Here is a 24,975-nt window from a genome sequence, read left to right on the forward strand (position 1 = left end):
CCATGCCCCCTATGTGGCATAAAACTGCTACCTCTAGTACTCACTGCTCCACTTCAATAGCCACAATCTTACTTAAATGCTAAGAAATAACAACGGTGCTTATGATTCTGAAGAAAAAGAAGGACTTAAAATCACTTTCAGCTTGAGCTGAATAGGGACTCTAAACTGATAATTTAGGATGTAAAACAGCAAACGGTTCTAGACAATCACTTAGTCAGTTGTAGTTATTTATGACTATTCACCTTAATGGAAGAGTCTAAGAGAATACAGACAACCCTAAACAGTAGACAACCTTCAAATCATTTATATGTGACTTGGGTAGTACATTGGTACTTACACTTGAATAACACTGATTTTGCTGTCTTCGGAGTTTTAGCTAAATTATAAAGTATATTGGGGAGAAGAGATTTAAAAAGAGCTGGTTTATTTCATTATGTCCTCACCATGTCCACCTATGCAAAATTTTTCCCTTCATTCTTGGAGAACTACCATCAACTTTCATATTTATGTAAAATACTAGCCTAAAATGGATTGCTCTGGATTGTAATATTTACTTTGTCTTAACATTTTCATTATATGAACTCTGGCATTGGGGAGTTTATTAAAGAATATTTGGGGCTGCAAGCTGCATTAAACAACAAAAATAAACAAGGAGATGGCAAGTATCCTCAACACTGACTTTATTATTTACCTGGCTTAATGAACATGGAAAACAAGAGTTTTATATGATTTAACTGGCCACAGCTGATCAAGGGTTGGTTTTCATATAAATGATGAATAAGAAAAAGCAACATGGTATTTAGCATTTTAGCAAAACATGCAGGAAGATGTTTTCCTCATGGTTAAGCAATTCAATTAAGAAGCAATTGCTGTGACCATAAATTTTAAGCAAATTAACCTTATGTTCCTTTATCTTTCAGACTCCAGCTGACCCCTCTAGATATCTAATAAGCTTCAAAGCTGGATGGAAAAGTTACAGATTAGTCAGTGACAAGTAGCAGTTGGGTAGGTAAATAATCGCCCCTATCCAAATATTACCATGTAACTGAAAATAATTATTTAAATTTGATTTAAATGATTTCCTTAGAATGAAAGATTTCATGGGGTTAGAGGAATAAATTCACTTACTGGGATGGGTCTGAATCACTTCCTTTTCGTTTTCTTGGGAACTCTATCACATGGGGGCTGAGGGATCCAAGAGCTGTTGGTTTTGTCCATTGGCTCATATGACTGGAAATCACAGGAGAAATGCACTGGTTCTCATCTATCAGTATCCTGTCTATGAGAGATAAAGCATAATAGGATATCTATTTTTAGCATTAACTTTTACTTTATATATATCCCTCTCACATGTTCTAAATGGTTTTTCTATCTTGATATTTTAAAAATATCAACTAAATTACAACATAGAATGAAAGACAAACTATGTACACTCAAATACTAGTTAGAAATGTATTTACTAGTCCATATTTTAAAGCTGACTTCCCTCATTGAATTATAAAAGAATTGTAGAAAATAGGGAAAACACAATAAAAAGGGAAATCAAATGTCACCAACTGATGTTATCATTTAGAGATATTTCCCTTTGGAATTTCTTCCATAGTTGTTATTAAATTCATTGAAATCATAGTGTACAGGGACGCCTGGGTGGCTCAGCAGTTAAGCACCTGGCTTCAGTCCAGGGCATGATCCTGGAGTCTCTGGATCGAGTCCCACATCGGGCTCCCTGCATGGCGTCTGCTTCTCTCTGCCTGTCTCTCATGAATAAATAAAATCTTTGAAAAAAAAAAGAAATCATAGTGTACAGTATATTCTACTTTAGTTACAAATCATTGTGGTAACGTTATAGTGCTATTACAAATTCTTTATAAGGGATTCTAATGGCTGTACAATATACCATCATGTAGATGTGTCATAGCTAAACATTCTTTAAGATTTTATTCACTCATTCATTGAGAGTGTGCAAATGCATAAGCAGGGAAGAAGGGCAGAAGGAGGGCAGTCCCAAGCAGGCTCTCCACTTAGTGTGGAGTTGGTGAAGGGACTCAAGATCATAACCTGAGCAGAAATCAAGAGTTGGCTGCTTAACCGACTGAGCCACCAGGGTGCCGTGCTACTTAAATATTCTTCTATTATTACAATCTATGTTTGTTCTAACTATCACAAATATGTACTGTGGTACATAAAGCTTGCTTGGTTAGCATCCCAGAATAGCATCAAAAGATGTGGATATTTTTAACCCTAAGTTGCAAAATACAATAATAAAATCCTTTTTGTATAAAGTGTGATTTATTAAATGTTTTATGAAATATAAAAATCAGAGTAGCCTATAGTCTAAAAGTGGGCCTCCCTGTCCATGATGACTCAACTGATCCACCCAGGTGCCCCAATTTTAATCTGTATTTTTAAAAAAGATTTTATTTATTCATGAGAGAGACAGAGAGACAGAGGCGGAGGGAGAAGCAGGCTCTATGCAGGGAGCCTGATGTGAGACTTGATCCCGGGACTCCAGGATCACGCCCTGGGCTGAAAGCAGGTGCTAAACCTTTGAGCCACCTGGGGATCCCCCTAATCTGTATTTTAAGAAACTAGAAAAAGATCAGTAAAATAAATTCAAAGAATTCAAAGAAAAGAAATCACTAATACCAGAAGTGTTGAAATACAATACAAACAAGTGCATATCAAAAAGCTAAACATAGATTCTTCTAAAACACTGAAAATTGTAATAACTCTGGCAAAACTTTTTAAGAAAAAAAGACATAAATAAATATGAATGAACATGGGGTTATAATTTTAGATGTTCTAGAGATTTCAAAGACAGTAAAAATCTCATGAACAACATCCTAAATATTTGAAATTTTAGATGAATCCAAAAATTCTAGAGAATTTTAACAGAAACTGAAGCAAAAAGAAATAAAGACCTGAATATCACCATATTCTTTCTTATGCAACTATTCCAACATATACTAAAAAAGAAATACATTGGCCCAAGTCCTTTTTTATGAGGCTTCCATAATTTCGAAATTAAAACCTGACAATGGCAGTATAATAAAAGAAAACTATAGGCCTCTCTCATTTGTGAACAAAGATACAAAAATATTAGGAAAATTCAGAAATGTATACAAAGAGTCACCCATCATGACCAAGATAGTTTAATTCCAGGATCCAAGACTGGTTTAATATCAGTAAATAAATTAATATAATTTCTAACTAATGGGAAAAGGTGATCATTTCAATAAATATAGAAATATTAATGAGGAAGTATGGAAAGCATTCTATTTATAATCAGAAACAAGGACACCTTTTATTACTACCCCTTTTCAACACTATAGTAGAGGACTTGCCAGTGGAGTAAGAAAGAAAAAAAGATATTAGATATAAGAATTGGGAAGGAAGAAAATTGTTTTTTGCTATTACTGAGAAATAATATAGAAAATCCAAAATAATCAACAGATTATTAAAATTAGAAAGTATAGCATGTTGGCTGTATATAAAGTCAATATATAAAAATCAATTGTCTTTCTATTCACTAGTAACAAACACTAAGAAAATTTTTAAGGGGTGCCTGGGTGGCTCAGTCAATTAAGCATCTGCCTTCGGCTCAGGTCATGATCCCAGCGCCTGGGGATCAAGTCCCATGTCCGGCTCCCTGCTCAGCAGTGCGTTTGCTTCTCCCTCTCCCTCTGCTCTTCCCCTGCTCATACTTGTTCTGTGTCTCTCTCAAATTAAGAAACTCTTAAAAAAAAAAAAGATACAATTTACAATAATCTCAAAAAATAGAGTATCCAAAGAATAAATATAATAAAAGTATATAAGATCTTTATTAATTATAAAAATTTATATAAACATTAAAAAAGATCTAAGTAAATGGAAAGATAGGCCATTGCTAATGGAATAGAGGCCTCAATATCATAAAGACGGCAATTTTCCTAAAATAGATATGTAATCCAATTCCTCTCAAAAATTTTTTTTTCTGGTAGAACTTCACAAATAACATAAAACGCACATGTGCACATGGAAGTACAATGGGTCATGAATAGCCAAGGAAAGGTGAGAGGACTTGCTTTATCAGATATCAGGACATTACAAAGCCATATAATACAGTGTGGTATTCTTGTGGGGACAGAAAAACCAAAGGAAAAGTAGACGGGGCCCAGACATGTATATGTGGACACCTGCTAAACGTCTGAAGTGCAATTTCAGATCAATGTGGGGAAAACAGCTTTTTAATAATTGGTCCTGGGCCAACTGGCTTTCTGTACAGAAAAGAAGAAAATTGAACCCCCTACCTTATACCAAATATAAAAACCAATTCCAGCTGGAGTGAAGTCCTAAATGTAAAAGGTAGAAATGTAACAAAGAAGATTCTAGAGGAGACAATTTCTTCATTATATTGGTGGAGAAAGAACTTTCCAAAACATAAAAAAGTAGAAATAATAAAGGAAAGATTGAACAATACAATCTTAAAATTAAGTTAATGTTGACTAAAAGACACCACAAAGAAAATGAAACCACAAGTCAGTCACAAACTGGGAAAAGATATTTGTTACACATATAAACAAAAGATTAATACCTAGACCATATAAAGAATGCCTTTGCATCAATAAGAAAAAGACCAACCCAATAGAAAACTGGATAAAAGACACCAGCACCCTACAAAAGAATTTCAACAGTCAATACGCAAATGAAAAGATACTCAATCTCAAAAAAAAAAAAAAAAAGATAATCTCATTAGTAATTAGGAAGATCCAAAGTAAACTCTAGTGATACAAAGTTTGAGGACACCAAGTGTGAGTGAAGATGTAAAGGAATGAGAAGTTTATGCTGTACTGGTGGGAACGTAAAGTGCTCCAATCACTTTGGAAGCTATTTCCGTATTACCTAATAAAGTTGAATATTGCATATATGATTCAGCATTCCAGTCCCAGGTACATAGAGAAACTCCATGCATATTAGACACGTGCCAGAAATGCATTAGCAGCACTGCTTGTAACTGAACAGCAAAAATAAAAATCGGAGAAAACTGGAAAGTAAATTTCCTTCAACAGACGGATGGTTTAATTACTAAATGAAATACTAATGGCAGTAACAATGAATAAAGTACTGATATCAACACGGGTGAATCTCAAACTAGTGATTCTGGGCAAAAAAAAGTCACAGCTAAAAACATACAGCATGTTTTTAATTTTTATTGTTTTGAGGATTTTATTTGACAGAGAAGGCGCACAGAGAAGAGGGGCAGAGGGAGAAGCAGGCTCCCCACTGAGCAGGGAGCTCAAAGTGGGGCTCGATCCCGGGACCCCGGGATTATGACCTGAGCTGAAGGCAGATGCTTAGCCGACTGAACCACCCAGGTGCCCCGTTTATTTTTAATTAAAAACATTTTTCTTTGAGAGACTGCAACAGGTGTACAAGAGCAAGGAGGGAGGGGCAGAGGGAGAGAAAATTCTAAGCAGGCTCTACACCCAGTGTAGCCCGACAGGAGGCTTGATCCCATGACCTCAGATCATGACCTGAGCAGAAATCTACAGTCCCAGGTTTAACCAACTGAGCCGCCCAGGAACCCCACAGCATGTTTAAAAAAAAAAAATAGAGAAAGTTCAAAAGTAAAACTAATATATATATATATATATATATATATATATATATATATATATATATATATATATTTACCAATATCAATAGAGCTTGCCACACCATACAGAAAAGCAAAGTCAGAATTCTCTTTGGGAGAAGAAAAGCTACATCTGGATGCCATCAGTGATGGACACACAGGGGCTTCTAAGAAATTCATGTTCTAAGTCTTAACCCAGGTGTGAGTTCACAAATCTTTAAAATTCTTTAACATACACATAGGATTTTTACAATCTTCTGTAAGTTACAGTACATTTCACAATAAAGAAGTGGGGAGAATAATTCTATCAATGATTATTGACCACTTGGGAATTAAGTTTCTGATTTATGGAACTTGAAAACTTCTAGGCTTGGACTCTCTTAATTGGAACAATTCAGGATTACCAGACAACATGAGATTAATTCCAATTTCAGTTTGCAGACTTCAATCCAGTGGATTTTGAGTGACAGAGCAGTATCTGTCTCCACAGAAAAATGTGGGGAATTTCTTACAATAAATCACAAACCAATAGGAAAAATACAACACTAAACCATAGTTCACCCTGGTATATATAATACCAGACCCTCCCACCCACCTCCAATCCTCCAACATACTCAAGCAAGCACACTGTTTCCCTGTTATAAGTTCAAAACAAAAATAAAGAATTTTCTGCCTCTCATTTTAGGAAGCATGATCTCCACATTTCAATCCTACTTCCTAACCTTTAAAATAATTAATGGACCGTCTTTAGGCTGCCAAAATAATGTTCTTTTCACAAAATCAAAACCTAAAGCTCTAAGGGTCTTTATTTGTATGTTCCCTAGTGAGTATGGGAGTACTGCCCCATAATTAGCTATGTTCCATCAAGTTTAAGTTTGCTATGTCAGTAGAAGTATATTCAAAGCAGAGGGCTTTCTGTAAACAAAAGGAAATATGGGTTAGTGGGACTAATTAGTTCTGGATGAAAAGATCTGTTCTTTGGAAACAATTCAGCCTTCATGTAGTAGATTTTTGTTAGAAGGTGACTCATAAAGAGTGAAGATTTCATTTTTAATCTTCCAATTTACTTTCAGCCTCCACATACTCTTATTTAGATGAGACCATGTGTTAGGAATTGAAAGTTAATTCTGCTTTTCTACAACTCATTTTGAAGGGATATGCTTTGATATTTTGATATTGTCTTTCCTCACCAAATTGTCACTTCTCAATGGTGAAGATAATACATGTTATTTTTTTTCCAGAAAAATAGCATTTAGTTTATTAATACATTTCTATAATACTATTTTCCTACTTTTAAGAAAATACTAATATTATTTTATACCATTACTTTTTATATATTTTATATATATATTTTATACATTATACTAATACTATTTTTAAATACTAATACTATTTTTAATAGTATTTTATACTATATTCCTACTTTTAAAAAAGTTTATATGCATATAGTTGACATGCAATATTACATTAGTTTCAGGTGCACAACATTGTAACTCAACATCTCTATACGTCATGCTCTGCTCACTCTAAGTGTAGCTACCATCTTTCACCACACAATGCTATTATAATATCATTGACTATATTCCCTATGCTGTACCTTTTATTCCTATTACTTATTCACTCCAAAATTGGAAGCCCTGTATCTCCACTCTTCTTTACCCATTTTGCCTTCCAACTGCCTTCTCTCTGGCAACCATCAGTTTGTTCTCTGTATTTATAGGTCTGGTTTTGCTTTTTGTTTATTCACTTATTTTGTTTTTTAGATCCACATAAGTGAAATTGTATAGTATTTATCATTCTCAATCTGACTTATTTCACTTATCCGTCAATGCTGTTGGCAAGATCTCATCCTTTTCTTTATGGCTGTGTGTATACAAATATATATCACATCTTGATGAATATATATATATGTATATATATAGATGAATATATATATTGAAGAATATACATTCAATATATTCTTATATATATAAGAATATATATATTCATCACATATATATGCATTATATACATATACAATATATATATTGACTATATATATATATATATGTATTCATCACATCTTCCTTATCCACTCATCTCTCAAGGGACACTTGGGTTGCTTCCAGGTCTTAGTTACTGTAAATAATGCTGCAATAAACATAGGGGTGCATATATCTCTTCAAACCATGTTTTTATTTTCTTTGGTAAGTACCCAGTATAGGAATTATTGTACCATAGGATATTTCTGGGTTGTTGTTTTTTCAGGAGCCTCCATACTGTCTTCCAGAGTGGCTATACCAAATTATGTTCCCATCAACAGTGCACAAGGGTTCCTTTTACTCCACACCCTCGCCACACTTGTTATTTCTGGTCTTCTGATTTTGACCGCTCTGACAGGTGTGAGGTGATAGCTCATTGGAGTTTTGATTTGCATTTCTTTCTCTGATGATTAGTGATGTTGAGCATCTTTTCATGTATTTGCTGACCATCTGTAGGTCTTTGGGAAAATGTCTACTTGAGGCCTGTAAGAGTGCTGACAATACTGACTCCATCTTTGGCCATGTTTGATCAATGACCTCTCTTGGGGCTATGTGTTCTGGCCCCTCGGAGATTAATATACATACCTTAGAGATGTCTGCCAAGACTGGGATGGTGGGAAGGCTTAGTTTGGCCTCCCATGAATCTGTTAGAGATAACACAGTCTTCTGTCTTTTCTGATGCACAGGTAATGTCACAAGATCTAATTAAAGGGTAGCTGTCAAACAAGTGCATGAGAGCCCTTTGGTCTCACTACAGTGCCCTTCTGTGTGTCCCCTCACTCTGTAAAATCTGTGAACTAAAGTCTGGACTTTGTGAGAATAACTATGCAGCTGCCATGGATCATCCTCCACCTGATGCCCCATGTCCGTAAGTTACCCTGAATAAAACTCTGTGTAAACTCTACAGAGTGGCCTGCTTCATTCTCCAGTCTCAAAGTGTCTTCTCAGTTTGGGAGATACTTGACTGTCCCTCCCCCACTTTCTAACAGGTCCTCTGCCCTTTTGTACTGGGGTTTTTGATGTTGAGTTGGGTAGTATGTGTTATTTAACTCAATAAAATAATTCAGTATTTAGATTGAACAATGATAGCATGCTTGTCTTTTACAAAGGTTTTAGTGATTTAAAATGACATTAGCATTCTGGGGATCCCTGGGTGGCGCAGCGGTTTGGCGCCTGCCTTTGGCCCAGGGCGCAATCCTGGAGACCCGGGATCGAATCCCACGTCGGGCTCCCGGTGCATGGAGCCTGCTTCTCTCTCTGCCTGTGTCTCTGCCTCTCTCTCTCTCTCTCTCTCTCTCTCTCTGTGTGACTATCGTAAATAAATAAATAAAATAAAATAAAATGACATTAGCATTCTACATGCATTTCCCTGGTGATGGTCATCAGTATAATATTTTAAAGGTCTGTCATTCAGTATCAGTTCCTCAAAGATGAAAATAAATTGGGGAAAATTAGCAGCTGCATGGGAATCATAAGCAGGGGAGAACGAGCAGCCATTTGGTTTAGACTCATTTACAAAGGGTTCAGATTTAGGATTTGGCATTATGCTTGAAAGAAAATACATCCATACAGGCACACACACATTCATAGGCAATGGCAGGATGGAAAAAATAAGTTTTTTTCATACAACTTAAACTTTAAACCACTACCTAATTTCATTGAAGTAATGTGCTATATGTTAACATTTAAATTAACCTATGAATAACTTTGTGCTTAAAACAATTTGCACAACTTAAACATTTGCTTCTTAGTTTCTGAGAATCCATACTCCAAATCAGGTTCCCTAAATGGTAATGTCTTACTTAACCTCAAGACCAGGAATATTCAGATGCTGCTAATTGCCCCCCTAATGTCCATCTGCTGGTCCAGGATCCCATCCAGGATCCCATGAAACATTTAGAGTCTGTTATCCATCTTCAGTTTTCTTTAAAATGTAACCGTTTCTCAGTCTCCTTTTGTCCTTGAGGATTTTGTACAGTACTGGCCAGTTGTGCACAATGTCACCTAGTTTAAGCTCATCTAATATTCTCTCATAACTAAATTCAGGTTATGAACTTTTGTCAAGAATGCCACGAAAGTGATGCTATGTCCTACTCAGTGCTAAATGCTCACACTTTTCAATTTTATTGCTTCTGGTACTTTCCATTGCTTCACTGATATCCTGCTTTTCAGGATTCCAAAAGGTTTCAGCTCATAGACTGAACAGAGGCAGAAAAACGATTTAGGAGATCCACTGTAAATTCCAATTCTAGAAAGTTTTGAGGATCATATCATCTGTTATCCCCAAATCCTAGCACAGAGCCTGACACATAACAGAGTTTGTTGAAAGAGGAAACTATATTTCACTTCATTACCCCCAAGACATTCAAAAGAGAAACTGAAAGAGATGTGAAATCCAAACTAACAGATTCACCCCCCTGGACTGCTGGTAATAATAAAATTCCCACAATAAGGGATATGCAGATTCTATTTCACGAACAAGTAGGCCTACTTCCTACCACTACTTCATTTTTACCAGTTTTTTCCCCTCCGTTTTTCCCTTTTTCCCCTGTGATATGGGATTTGGCAGTCTGAAGTAGCTTTCTAGAATAACAAGTAGTAACTGTTTTATAGGTTTGTGGTAATGCATTACAAGAGAAAATTAAAAAAAACTGTTTATCACTACCATATTACTGTAAGATGCTTAGTCACATAATAGATAAAGTACTAATTGGTACTATTCATAAACAATACCATCTATAGGTAGTATAATATACAAATCATGAAAAAGCTTTTGCTCAGGAGAGTATTTAGTATTTATTAAGAGCATAATGTAACCTGCTGTCAAGAAGCTTATTATCCTTGGGGCTCCTGGGTGAGTCAGTTAAGCATCTGCCTTCAGCTCAGGTCATGATCTTGGGGTCCTGGGATCAAGCCAGCATCAGGTTCCCTGCTGAGCAGAGAGTCTGCTTCTCCCTCTCCCTCTTCTCCTCCCTCTGCTCATTTTCTTTCTCTCTCAAATCTTTTTTTTTTTAAAGAAGTTTATCATCTTGAATATGTGCACATGTAGGTGAAATTAGATCTAGAGGCAGTTATGAGTTTATGCTACAAGAACACAGACAGAAGAACACCTCACTCTATTTGGGGTGATGGGATAACAGCAACATTTTTTTTTCAGGCTAAAGGAACATCATGAGCAGGTGGCAAAACAAATGGATTCAGTAAAATCCCACGCCGTCATTAATAATGCCGTTTAGTTGTTGCATCAGTGAATACATGTCAGGGTCAAGTTTTAGAAAATGCATCTCCTGACACAAGGTTAATGGGTAAAATTGGATTTTTTCAAAATAAATTTTACCTTCTCACATATGAAACAAAACACATACTAAATTGACCTATCTGACCAGAAACCGGATCCCCAGATCATTATTCACCATGCAGAAATGCTGATCACCTAGAAAATTCAAAATAAGGATGAGGCTTAGATTCACTGAGGTATCATGAAAGTCCCTCAAGATTTATTTATGTCTGAATTTTTACTATGCTTAGAAAATGCATGAAAGAGTCTCTCAGTGACCACCTTTCCTGAGTTGTCAATCCGAAGAGCCTACTGTGGGACGCTTGGGTGGCTCAGTGGTTGAGTGCCTGCCTTTGGCCCAGGGCGTGATCCTGGAGCCCCGGGATCAAGTCCCGAATTGGGCTCCCTGCATGGAGCCTGCTTCTCCCTCTGCCTGTGTCTCTGCCTCTCTGTGTGTCTCTCATGAATAAATAAAATCTTTTGAAAAAAAAAAAAAAAGAGCCCATTGAATGCTGAGGAAGAGCAGATATTTAGACAGATTAGTTTCTGAAGCTGCAAAATATCTTACTCAAAATAAGGATAAAAGAGGGATAGTAAGATACAGGGGCATAAGTGTGTCATTTTTCAAATTCCCATCTGTTCTCAGAATGTGTGGACAGACCCTTCACATTGCTATTTTTGAAAAGTATTCAGACTCTAACACGTACCTTACTATTACAGAAAAATTGCTCCCATGAAAACCTGGTTTTCCCATGATTTCAGCCTCAGTGACCCTGGCAGAGGAGGAGAAATTGAGCTTTGATTTAAAGACAGGATGTTTACATGGGTCTACCTCCAGGGAGAAAAATGAAGGACCCATATGGATACCCAGACAAGGCCTGTGATAGGGATATTTTGCATCCACTAATAAATTGACATCCTGTTTTTGTAGGTAAAAAACAACAACAACAACAAAACAAAAAACAAAAAAACCCCACGACATTTAATGTCTCTTCCTACATGAGAGGGTTTTATTTGTGGCATCGCCACTATTCCTGTTTGTTGAAAAGTGCACCATCTTTGGTGAATGGATGTGGCTTGGATGAAGGAATTGCCAAGAAGTAATTCTAAGTTGTCGCCCAGGAAAGTGTTTATTTTTTTGTAGCTCCATTCAGTTGCTGCATTTGAAGCAAAGCTTTAGTTGGTATTTGCCCTTGTGAAAATTAATGAGAAACCTCACAAAAATGGAGTCAAGAGGCTCAGCAGCAGTGCTCTGAGGCCTGACCACTCCTCAGTTGGAGACCCAATAGGAAGAGGGTCCCTTTCTCTGCCCCTGGATACTATGGGACTATCCGCCAGCAACAACCTAGCCAATAAGAGATGGTCACAATCCAGCCAACGAGAAGCATGACACTGCCAGCCTCAGTTTACTCCAGGGGCCTTCCATTTATGACTGCCTTCCCCACTGCCCCCTTTCTGCTATGAAAGGGCACTTCTCTCCTTTGTGCTGGAGTGTCGTCTACAGTTTTCTGGCAGCTTACTTGTCCCAGATTGTAATTCTCTCTTATTCCTGTATCAACCCTCTTTTGTTAGTAAAATAACTGGTAGCTTTATTTTTAAGGTTAACAGGCCATTATTTAATTTAAAGTCAGAGTTTCAAATTTTTAACCCAAGGATCAGAGACGTTGAAAGCACATAACTCTTATTCAGTAGCCACACTGCCTTGTTGTCTGTATATCTGGCCCCACTACATGAACATTGTTTTCAATCCTTGTAGTTCTTCCATAGAAAGTTCTTACATCTGTCATCATTTGCAAGGTTGGAGAGTCAGGGCTTCAGCTATTTGACAGGTTTCCCAAAGTGAGGTTTTGATACCCATCACGTAGAGAATCTCAAAAGCAAACTGCTCTCCCACCACCTTTCCCTCTGCCCACCCCACCTTCCTTACACAACACTGCAAGGAGACCGCTCTTGGAGTGGCTGGCACAATCAATTTGGCAATTTGAGGAAGAAACAAGAAGATAATTTTTTTTTCCTTAGAACCTACTTAGATGCTGCTATATGGATTAAATGTTTGTGACCCCCCCATTCATATGTTAAAAATCTAATCCCCAATGTGATAGTATTGGGAGGTGGGGCCTTTGGGAAGTATATTGGTTATGAGGGTATTTCCTCATGAGTGGAACTAGTGCCCCTATCAAGAGGCCAGAGAGCCAGCTCATTCTCTTTCTGCAGTAGGCAGGTTGCAACCAGAAAAGTATCCTCTCCAGAAGCTGACCATGCTGGCATCCTCAGATTTCCAGTCTCCAGAATTGTGAGAAATAAACTTCTATTGTTGATAAAGAATAAAATTAAAATGATGTGTCTGAGTTTTATGAACATGGAAAATGCTTAGGCAACGTTTACTTTAAAAAGCAGGATGAAAGACACAGACTATATAAAAACAAGAAACAAAGAAAATGTATACTCAGGGGAGAAAAAAACATGGAAAGAGTGAAATGTTTTCAGGTATTTTGTCTGAGTGGCCAATCAAAGGTTTTTCTTCTCTTTTTATGTATTGTTCCAAAATTTTATAAGTCTTGTGTCTTACTTTTATAAGACATACATACAACCAAGAAAGAAATAGGAATATATATATATATATATATATATATATATATATATATATATATAGAGAGAGAGAGAGAGAGAGAGAGAGAGAGAGAGAGACCTATTGGGGAACAGCAAATCCATTAGTAGAGCTGGACAGGTAGTGAAACAGGAGATTAAGCTGGAAAGGCAGATTGCACTAGTTCATGGAGGGCCCTGGATGTCCCACTGAGAAATCAGAGCTTTATTTATTAGCAGGGAGCTAATGAAATTGCCTAGCATGGCATCTCAGCCCCCCTTATTTCATGGGCCACCTCTCACAAGGCACGGGGTACCTCTGCACTGTCCTCCCTACTGGAAGTTAGTCTTCCTGTTAAAAGCTACAACTTTCATCCTAATGCATTCCACCCTTTGCCCAACCTGAATGGCTGGCTTCTTACCTGGGCTCCTATTCATTTCTGTAATGAAGCTTGCACTCAGAGCTATACTCTGAACACTTTCCAGATGCGCTGAGAAAATAAGGCTTTGATGGCATGCACCAGACAGGGAAAGCCAAAAACCTTTCATGTGGGGATCAGGATCCCACCTGTGGATCAAGCACTACATATCCTAGATATGATGTTGAAACATCACAGAGGGATCAGTCTCTCCTATGTAGGGAGGTAATTTTATTCTCTTGGCCATGGCATCAAACATAGCAAGAATATCTAAAAGGTAAGTCCTGAGGATGGTTCTTAAAATTAAATCACTTTAGAGGGGGAAGGCTCAGATATGGTGAGAAAGAAACCCAGGTGGAAGACCCTGGGACAAAGTATGACTATCTCAGACCTCATAAACAAAAATGCATTTAGCTTTATTTTTTACTTTAAGACTCTGTTCCTTGCTTTGAGTTCCAAATGGTAAAGGGGAAACCATACACCCCTAGATTCCATGGATGTGGAGCTTTGCTGGCATACCATTTTGTCCATGATTGCACGATAGCTGGAGAACCAAAGCAGAGAAGACAGACGGTCTTACCCACAGTCAGTCGCTTGCCAGGGAAGTATGCAGAAGGTCAAAGGACAAATGAGTAAGTCATGTCCATATCGTAGTAAAATAGTCACAGAGTACAGGCTAGGTAGGAAAGCAAGAGACACGGAGAAGGAGCTGAAAGAAGAGGCAGGTGGTTGGAATGTTTGGAAAAGTGGGAGAGTTGTCCAAATAGTAGATTATAATCCTCAGGCAGAATTGAGACTTAGGGGTTCAAAGGGAAAGTGTTTCCACCTTATTCAAGGGTCTATGTAAGAGATGCCCATCGCGTGCTGCAGGGAAGTGAAGACAGAAGATGTGGAAAAGAGAAGAAAGACCAAAGTTTTGTTGGATGACATCAGGGAATTGACAGGAGAGGAAAATGTCTAAGAAAAGACAGAGGTAACATCCCAGAGATAGACGATTCAAATGAGGATAGAGGAGGGTGAAATGAACAGAAAACCTAAATGAACATAATTAATGGGGAATAATTTCTGAAAATGGCAAGGGGGCTTAAATAATGCCAACCTCATCTCCTAGTTCTGAAATACACAAGAGAGTGGTTAGCTTCTACAACTCCCAGATCATCAGCTCCTTCACATTTGAGCTGACCACATTACAAATAACCTGAGAATCCCTGCAGTGAGGAGATACTTCTTCCCCCTATCAAACTGATTAATCCTGATAAATCGTTATACTGGCAAAGGAGCTTTGGAGAAGAAGAGGTAAGAATAAAGAGGCTCTCAGCTTCATATACTTCTAGTGGGAATAACATTTGATAGAACCTTTCTAAAAGGCAATTTGGAAAGTTCTATCAAAGGATACTTCTGTCCTTTGACCCAGCTATTCTATTTCTCTGAGTTTATCCTAAAATTATTAAAGATACAAAGACTTTTGTACATAGAAATTTGTTAAAATATTTCAACAGTGTAAACCTGAAATCAACCTTAAAGGTATCAACAAACAAGGGAACTAAAAAACTAAGTGTAGTCATGGGATGAACTATGTTACAGCCTTTATATTTTTTAAGGATTTAGAGAGAGAGAGGAAAAATGGGAGCACAGGGAAGCATAGAGGGAAAGAATCCCAAGCAGACTCCCTGCTGAACAGAGTCCAATGTGGGACTCCATCTCATGATGCCGAGATCATGACCTAATCTGAAACTAAGAGTTGGACACTTAACCAACTAAGCTACCCAGGTACCCTCTTGGGCTACTATACATATGGCCTTTAAATATAATGTTTCCAAATTACTTATGAAATGTTTATGTATACAATGGAATATTACTCAGCTATTAGAAATGACAAATACCCACCATTTGCTTCAACGTGGATGGAACTGGAGGGTATTATGCTGAGTGAAGTAAGTCAGTCGGAGAAGGACAAACATTATATGTTCTCATTCATTTGGGGAATATAAATAATAGTGAAAGGGAATATAAGGGAAGGGAGAAGAAATGTGTGGGAAATATCAGAAAGGGAGACAGAACGTAAAGACTGCTAACTCTGGGAAACGAACTAGGGGTGGTAGAAGGGGAGGAGGGCGGGGGGTGGGAGTGAATGGGTGACGGGCACTGGGTGTTATTCTGTATGTTAGTAAATTGAACACAAATAAAAAATAAATTAAAAAAAAAAAAAGAAATGATAAATGCTATATAAAATATTAAATTTTATGTTTTTTTATTCTTATTGTTTTAAATTACTTCAATATGTGAGGAAAAATGAGATAAATGTTGAAGACTTTTAGAATCTGTGAAGTTTTGTTGGATATATATCCAGTAGTACAATACTTATCTATCTGAATTGAGTATAATGGACTTATAGCAAGGTATAAGACCCAAATGGACACCAATGTGCATCTATCTCTACCCTCATACATGATCAGATTGAATGATGGTGTAACTCTTGAGATAACTAAGGTACAAGTCAAATTAAGGGCCAGACTGGCTGCAAAGCTAGATTAAATCAGAAATATAGTGTCAGAGGGGCGTCTGGGTGGCTCAGTAGGTTAAGCAACCAACTCTTGATTTCAGGGTCATGAATTCAAGCCCCACATCGGACTCCATGCTGGGCATGGAGCCTACTTTAAAAAAATCCCTACATGAAATTTCTACATGAAAATAATTATCTAATTAATAAAAAAATAAATTTCTCCCACTCCTTCTGAAGATCATAGGAGATAATCATCACATACATAATTCAAAACTGTGATCAGTGCCTGAATTAAAAGCTGTGTTCTATGAAGCTATTCAACTTGGAAACCATTAGCAGTGTGATTCTTACACAACAGATTTAATTATTTCCTTCTCTTGCTCAAAATCTAACTGTGCTCCCTATGGAATTTCAGATGCCATGTAATATTAGGGTTTGCATAGCACAGTACAGTCTGCCTACTGGTTTCATCCTGTGCTGTTCTCTCATTCATGAGTCAAGCAACAGCCACAGGGCACTAGGGGACACTCCCCAATCATATCACAGTCCCTCATGGCTCTGCCTCCCTGGGCCTAGTTATCCTTTGCCTGGAATGTCCTGTTTTCAAATAAGAGTAACATAAATTTACCTGTCAAGACGTGGGTCAGATGTTAACTCCTACAAGAAGCCAGCCTTCTCTGACTACTACCCCTAAAACCTGCCACCCGACTGGGGCTCCTTCTATGGGATTATGGTAGCACTTTGTAATTGATCCCATTACTGAGCTTATTCCACTTCACTACAATTATCTTTTTACTGGTCAGTCTGCCTCACTAGACACAACTCCTTGAGGGCAGGAACCATGTTTGTATTCTCAGTTAATATAATCCCTGACATATCACTCACACTCAACAATTGAGGAAATGAAGTATCATTCGATAGCTCGTATTAGATCAATTCCTAACTATTCTGAAAATATTAGATCTATATTTCCCCCTATTTATCTAAATAAACTTGTAATGAACAAATGAGTTAACTATAGGGAAATAAAATCACAAAGGTATAAGAAAATATATATGAATATTTACATAATCTTAAAGTGTGGGCTTCTGAAGGGTGATCCTGAAGGTAAAAGCCATGAAAGAAGCATTAAGTTAAAATTTCTGTATATCAAAAACCACCCTAAAATTAAGAACTATAGAATAAACTGTAGAAAAGCTTCCCATGCTCTTTGTAACCCATCCTTCCCTCCACCCTAACCCCAGACAGAGTGACTTTTTGGCATTTTCTGGATTGTATACAAATAGAATGATGCATACAATATATACCCTTTTGAGCTGGCTTTTTTTCCCCATAATGATTTTGAGATTCATCTATGTTGTTGCATATATTGGTGGTTTCCTCTTTTACACTCCTTTGGGGGGGTATCATATTTTGTTTATCAATCTAATCTATTTGTTGACGGCCATTTGACTTGTTTCCAATTTGGGGCTATTGTAAAACAAGGCTGCTACAAATATTCATGTACGAGTCTTTGTGCAGACAAATGTTCTCATTTGTCTTAAGCACTTAGATGACCAGACTGTAAGACAGGCTGTGTTTAACTTTCTGAAAAACTGCCAAATTGTGTTGCTGTTTCTTTGTTTCATTTCCACCAGCAGTGTATGAACCTTAGTTGCTTCACACTCTCAGCAACAATGGACATTGTTAGCCTTCTTAAATTTGATTCATTCTGAAGAATGCATTGTGCTGTCTCACTGTAAGTCATGTGATTTAACGACATTTCGATTCTTTGAAAAGTTTACTCCTTGGAAGGCCAAAATATCTCTTTAATTCCTAACCATCAATTCTGTATCTAAAAAGTCTAATGAGTTTTCTTTTTTTAAGATTTTATTTTATTCATGAGAGAGAGAGAGAGAGAGGCAGAGACATAGGCAGAGGGAGAAGCAGGCTCCAAGCAGGGAGCCTGATGTGGGACTCCATCCTAGGACTCTAGGATCGCACCCTGAGCCAAAGGCAGACACTCAACCACTGAGCCACCCAGGCATCCCTAAATGAGTTTTCAATTCAGTCACAAGTATTTGCATACTTATTACTGTACGAGGCACTGTGTTAGAAGCCAGAGAGGATGCAAAGATGAGTACGACATGACATTTGCTCTCAAGTAACTCAGTCTTATAAGTAGAGAAGTAACCCAACTACCAGCTAGAATGGAAAGTGTCTTTGGAGAAGTCTAAGTCACAATACTCTATAATGGCTTCATGAAGGAGATGTCATCTGAGGTAGAACTCTTCAAACTTTAGTTGACAACCATAATATCCTACACTTTTTGTCCTAAATTCTTCTCCCCCAGGTCCAAATCATCTGACTTCCTCAAACATCACTCATAGAATGTGTTATCACTAGCTTGGTTGCTCTCTCTGGACTTACTTTAACCCCCAAAAATCCCTTTGATGTGTGATGTGATCAGAACACCCAGGAATTGTCTACCCAGAGAGGAGAGCAAATCTCTTATTGATAATGTTTTGACTATTCTTTCATTATTTATAAGACTGCATTATCTTTTATTTAATATATCAGGGCTTTATATAAATGAATGAATGGACAGTATAATTTTAGAATTGTAACTGGCATTACAGATGGTCTAATTTAACTCCCTCTTTTTACAAGAAAGAAAAAGAGTTTCACAGTTGATTAAGTTCTTTGCCTTTTTCATCCAGCCAGACATTGATGGAGGAGGTACTGCTGTGTGAGTATTTACACTCCTGAACAGGACTTTAAGTAAACCCAAATCTGTCTTTTCTATGGTTGTTGTTAAACCACATCTTTACCTTTCATACATCTGCATTTTTTTTAATATTTAGGTACTGGCCCTTTTTGGAGTTAAGTTTAATCTTCTTTGGCACCACTCTAACAGCATCTTTTTGGATTCAGATTATATCTAACAAATTGACTAATGCCTCAAAATATACCATCTGCAAAAGTGACCAGTATGACATTTACATTGCCAAACCAAATGTCTGGCTGGCATGTTGAACTAAAAAGCTAAAGAGAGAACAGCAGGGAATTTACTCACTGTGATCAAATACAGCATAGGCAAAGTGAGAACCTCAAGTTAAGAGTTACAGCAGGAAGCAAAATGTTCACACGAGGGAAGAGCTCTGAATGGTTAGAATGGATGCAGAGAATCACTCAGCAGATAGGAAAACAACTTGTTGGGCTGGGGAAAGCGGTCTGGGAGTAAGACTAAACACTGTGCAGGTGTCAGAGCCTCGGGGGTTAAGTAGTCCCAGCTGCATGCACTGTGTTGGGCTTCATGTCTTAAAATTAAGTTTGGGGGTGGGGGTGCCTGGGTGGCCCAGTCAGTTAAGTGGCTGTCTCTTGCTTTCAGCTCAGGTCATGATCTCAGGGTTCAAAAGATCAAACCCTGTATTGGGCTCTGTGCTGGGCATGCAACCTGCTTAAGATTCTCCCTCTCCCTCTGCCCCCTGCCCCTCTGTGCTCTTTCACTCTAAAAAAAGAAAGAAAGAAAAGAAAAGAAAGAAAAGAAAAGAAAAGAAAAGAAAAAAAGAAAAGAAAAGAAAAGAAAAGAGAAACCACTTGGGAACTGTTACACTCCACAGGAATAACCTCGTTGTCATGGAATGTCACACAGGCAAGTGAGTGGGCCATGCTCCTCAATGACTAAGACTGTACAATAGCTCCTGTTCCCTGATAAATCCATTTCACCACATCGCCACCAGCACTCCAGCCATGGGATAACACCTAGAACTCCAGGATACATGGAAGGATCTGTTGGATCTTAGGTTCCATGAAGGAGCGATCTTTTGTGTCAACGTCATATTCCCAGCCCCCACAGCAGAACATCTGCTTGTAAGGAGCCTGATGAATATGTACAGTTGGAACGATATGCAGGATACATTAAGACCACAACTGATGAGTTCTGCTTACTAGGTGACTGTCCCAACAGGGGATTAGACTAGCTCTTTTCTACCATGTCCTTTTTACCTGGTTGTGTTACTAACTGGAAAATAGGTTTTTAAGTTCATTCTAGGGTGTGAGAACAAGCCATAAGCTTTCTCTCTCTCCCATTCACACCCAAACAACTGGTCTGTGTTCCACTCTGAACACTGTGCCCTCAAAAGCAGATATGGAGAGCCTTATAGTATACACTGTGCATGAAGGCCAGGGCATCTGCTCATTTTTTTTAAGGATTTTAATTATTTATTCATGAGAGACACAGAGACAGAGAGAGGCAGAGAAATAGGCAGAGGGAGAAGCGGGCTCCCCATGGGGAACCCAATGTGGGACTTGATCCCAGGATTCCAGGATCCCAGGATCATACTCTGAGCCGAAGGCAGATGCTCAACCACTGAGCCATCCAGGCATCCCACATCTGCTCATTTTAAGGCTAATTTTAGTACATATCCCAATGGGAGCAATATAAGCAAATCCACAGCCTACCTCATACATGCTCTGCAGGATATGCCTTTGCACTGAGCAAGCTTGGGAAATCCCTGGCCCCTCCTTACTAGTAGAAGGGATGTGTCACACAGGTAACCAGATCCACCTGGGTCATTTTAAGCCATGAGGAATATGGCCCACTCACTTGCCTGTGTGACATTCAATGCCAAAGATGGCATGCCTATAGACTCTAACAGTTCTTAAATTCATTCATTTGTTCACACATCATTTTTAAAAATATTATTTGAGGGGAGGTGGGGCAGAGAGCGAGGGAGAGAGAGAATCTTAAGCAGACTCCACACCCAGTGAAGAATCTGATAAATATCTCACGACCCTGAGATCATGACCTAAGCTGAAACCAAGAGTCAGACGTTTAACTGACTTCACCACCCAGGCAAAGACATTCTTTCTTACTGATGGGGTGGGGAAGGGAAAGATTTCCCCAGGTAAATTTTTATTTATTACTTAATTCAACTATATTTAAGTGCTGCCTGTTATTTATATCTGTTTTGATCTAGAAAAAACTACTTTTGATCTTCAAAGATAAAAATTACTGTAACATTTTTGGAGAACATCCTAAAAACATATCTGGTTTTCTTAATTTACAATAAAAAATTAAGAGGAAGCTAAAGGAACAAAAGAAGTCATCTTGTCCAAGACACTCACCTGAATGCTGAGAAAAGTGAGACTCAGAGTGTACGATTATTTGCCCAGCTACGGGTTATACTGCAGTTTAAATGAAAGGAAAAGAAGCAGAACTTAATAACGATAGCCTCTTACAGAGAAACAGTTCTCATGCATATCTACTCTGAGTCACTTAGAGAAATTAAAAAAAAAATGTCTTCTTCCATTACAATGTGTTTTGCAAGGGGAGATTCATTTTTTAGCCCATTTTGAGTGCCATTGTGCTTTTTTCTGATGTTCTATGCAAAGTTGACTACTAATGACTAATGAGAACAATATGAATGCATTGTTGCTGCATTAGTGTAACGTGGTGTGTTTTTGCACTTACAAGAGGTATTCAGATGCTCTAGTTGTAAATGTTCATGAAATGCCTCTTCTGTCCTAGTCAAACTGCCTTTAGGAAGTCTTACCAGTGGTTTTATATCTGCAGAGCACTGAGGGCTGGGCTGACTTTTGAGAGGAGTGAAATTGCTTCATATTGTGATCCTAAATTTTATATTCACTATATTCCCTAAAGTATACCTTAATAAATATTTTATGACCAGAAAAAAGAAAGATTTTGATGCCACTGGAGAAGGCAGTTCTCTATTCCACTAGCTTTAAGCAAGTAAGGTGAGGTCTTTTTGGTGAAAGAAGTGGTACTATTGACAGATACATCAAGGAAGGCTATGAAAATCGTGTGCCTGGATTTCAGTAAGACATTTTTTCAGAGACAGAATAGTGAGCTACTTTAAGCCTCCATTACAGCCTTGGGGAAGAAAAATGAAGATGGAGAAGAAATTTTAAGCAGGAATACCAAGTTAGGAAGCCAACCACTTCAGTAAAGCAGAATGATCAGGAAAGTAAAAAAAAAAAAGAAAAAAGAAAAAAACAGGATTAAGTCATTTTTGTCAGTGAGAGCACAGTCACCACTGTCACTCCTCCCACTGCCACCACCACAACAAATAGAATGATCTTTTACTGAATCCTTACGTGCAAGGCACCATACCGTCTACCTAACTTATTTTATGCAATCCTCACATCAACCCTACAGTGGTAGTCTAGCAGATGAGGAAGCAGGCTCAGAGAAGTGAAGTAACTTGCTTTGATGGCCTTTCTGCTGTGTCAGCTTGGCTAGACTACAGTCCTCAATTATTCAAACACTAAGTGTTGCCAGGAAGGTATTTAGTAGATGTGATTAAAGCTCAAAGTCCATAATCAGTTGACCTTACTAAGGGAGATTATTCTAGATAATCTGGGTGGGTCTGATTTAATCAGTTGAAAGGCCTTAAAAACAGAGCTGAGGCTTCTTCCAAGACAAAGACACTCCACCTATGGACAGCTGCTTCAGCCCATGTCTGAAAGTTCTAGCTTGCCTTTCCTCACAGCCTGCCCTGTGGATTCCAGGCTTGCCCAGCCTGCCCCCACAGTTACATGAGCAAATTCCTTGCTATAAACCTCTTATTACATACATCTGCTATTGGTCTGTTCCACTGGTTGAGCCCAAACTGATACACATGCCAAATATCACACAATAATTAAGTAAAAGGGTTCAGATCCTCTTAAACCCAAAAGTAGGTCACCATTCCACATTCCCTCCCAACAGAAGGTCCGTTTGGGACATTAGCACTTCACAGAAATGGCAACACATCCAAATGTTTAGCAGGCATTGAAGGACAGGTTAAAAGGTTAAATCTCTGGAGGCCAGACTATGTTAGGCTTTTGAAATGGGGCCATGGGGTAGGAGAAACACCCATTATGACTATGAGGAAATCTCAGTCATGGAAAACCACTCAGTTGTGATGCAGAATATAATCAGAGTAATATAAGTACTGAAGAATGCTTCCCTGACTATGACCATTCTGGAAAAGGCAAACATTTCATAGGCATTATGAACTAATCCAGGTATAGGCAAAAGCAAGAAACAGTAGTTCATCAAAATTTCAGTTCCACACTGAAACAGGAAAGTCCCCTAACTGGTTCCAGACTGGATTGATCCTCATGCATAAAAAGAATACAAGGTTTAGCATTTTGAACATCAGCATGTTTTTCCAAAAAGCACAAAAACACACTTAGATTTGGATGGTCTATACCCACATCATTGTTACACGTGGGAAAATATAATTCTTGTAGTTTATGAGTAAACAGAAAACAGGATACACACTATTATCATGATTAATATTAATTAGGCATGATTGGATACATCAGATGCCACAGAACCTGTAAAAGATACAATGGCTGCAGTTTAAGGAAGATGATAGAGCAGGAATATCCCGAGCTCAACCTCCTGCCATAGACACACCAAGGCTATAACTACATACAGTGCAACTCACTTTGGAAACAACCTGAAGACTGGCATTACAGATCTGCCATTGACAACCAAAGGCATAAAGAGAAGGCCACATCAAGAAGGATGGGAGGGAAGAAGATGCAGGCAGGGATGAAATCCCTGGTGTGGCAGAGACCCACAAGCAGGAGGGACTTCACAGGCACAGAGGTCCTCCTAGGGTCGTGAGAGGATCAGGCCCCACATTGGCCACTCCCAGCCCTAAACTGCACCAGCAAGACAAGCTCTCATAACATCTGGCTTTGAAAATCAGTAGAGCATAACTCCAGGAGAGAGGGAGGGCTACAGGAAACCGAGACTCCACTCTTAGTATTTTTTTCCCCACTCTTAGTATTGCTCAGTCCAAGACCCTACACAGAAACAGCAGTTTGAAAAGTGTCTGCTTACACATGAAGGAGACTTACTAACATTAGGCCATGTGCCAGAGGGGCAGGGATTTGTAGGAGCTTTCTCTGGGAATGGAAGTACTGGTGGGTACCATTTTTCTTACCCTCCTTCAGCTGAGCTGGCCAGAAGTTTGTGGGGGCCAGCTCTCACACTTTCCAATACCATTCTAGCACCACTTGCCCTGCTCCAACCAATCTACCCCTTCCAGAAGACACCCCTATAAAGGGGCTCCTGCCTCATGATACCATACCAGGTAGACAGCCTCAGTCAGGTCTGGCACCCCTCCAGGAGACCCATACCAGGGAGAGGGAAGCCAGGTCCACCCATAGCCTACCTGTAGTAGTCACAGCCCAGTCACAACAAGAGGGCACACACAGCCCATATAGGGGACACCTCTGAAGCACCTAATGCTTATGACTAGGGGTACTTGCACTACTGAGCCCCACAGATGCCTTTTACACAAGGTCACTACTTTCAAGACCAGGAGATGTATCTGACCCACCTACATAGTAACAAACACAGAGAGCCAGAAAGAAGACAGAGGAATATGTGGTCCTGATGAAGAATAAGACAAATCTTCAGGAAAAAAGAACTAAACAAAATGGAGACAAGCAGTCTACCTAATAAAGAGTTCAAAGTAAATAGTAAAAAAGATGCTCAGCAAATGAGAGGAGTGGGTGAACTAAGTGAGAACTTTAAGAAATTGATAGAAAAT

At 38.4% G+C, this 24,975-nt stretch overlaps 1 protein-coding gene across 6 annotated transcripts in view; it reads right to left on the reverse strand.

Annotated features, from left to right (window-relative positions):
• The window catches only part of BMAL2 (basic helix-loop-helix ARNT like 2), a 117,108-nt gene that overhangs the window by 75,741 nt on the left and 16,392 nt on the right, over positions 1–24,975 (reverse strand). For all 6 annotated transcript variants that reach the window (XR_013364109.1, XM_077870647.1, XM_077870649.1 and 3 more), the window contains exon 2: positions 1,129–1,279. Coding sequence is in view for 5 of the 6 variants with exons in the window: in XM_077870647.1 (XP_077726773.1) it covers positions 1,129–1,279 (151 nt within the window). In the remaining variant the exon portion in view is untranslated. The remainder of the gene's footprint in view (positions 1–1,128; positions 1,280–24,975) is intronic.

This window comes from Canis aureus, chromosome 25, assembly GCF_053574225.1.
Source record: "Canis aureus isolate CA01 chromosome 25, VMU_Caureus_v.1.0, whole genome shotgun sequence".
NCBI lineage: Eukaryota > Metazoa > Chordata > Mammalia > Carnivora > Canidae > Canis > Canis aureus.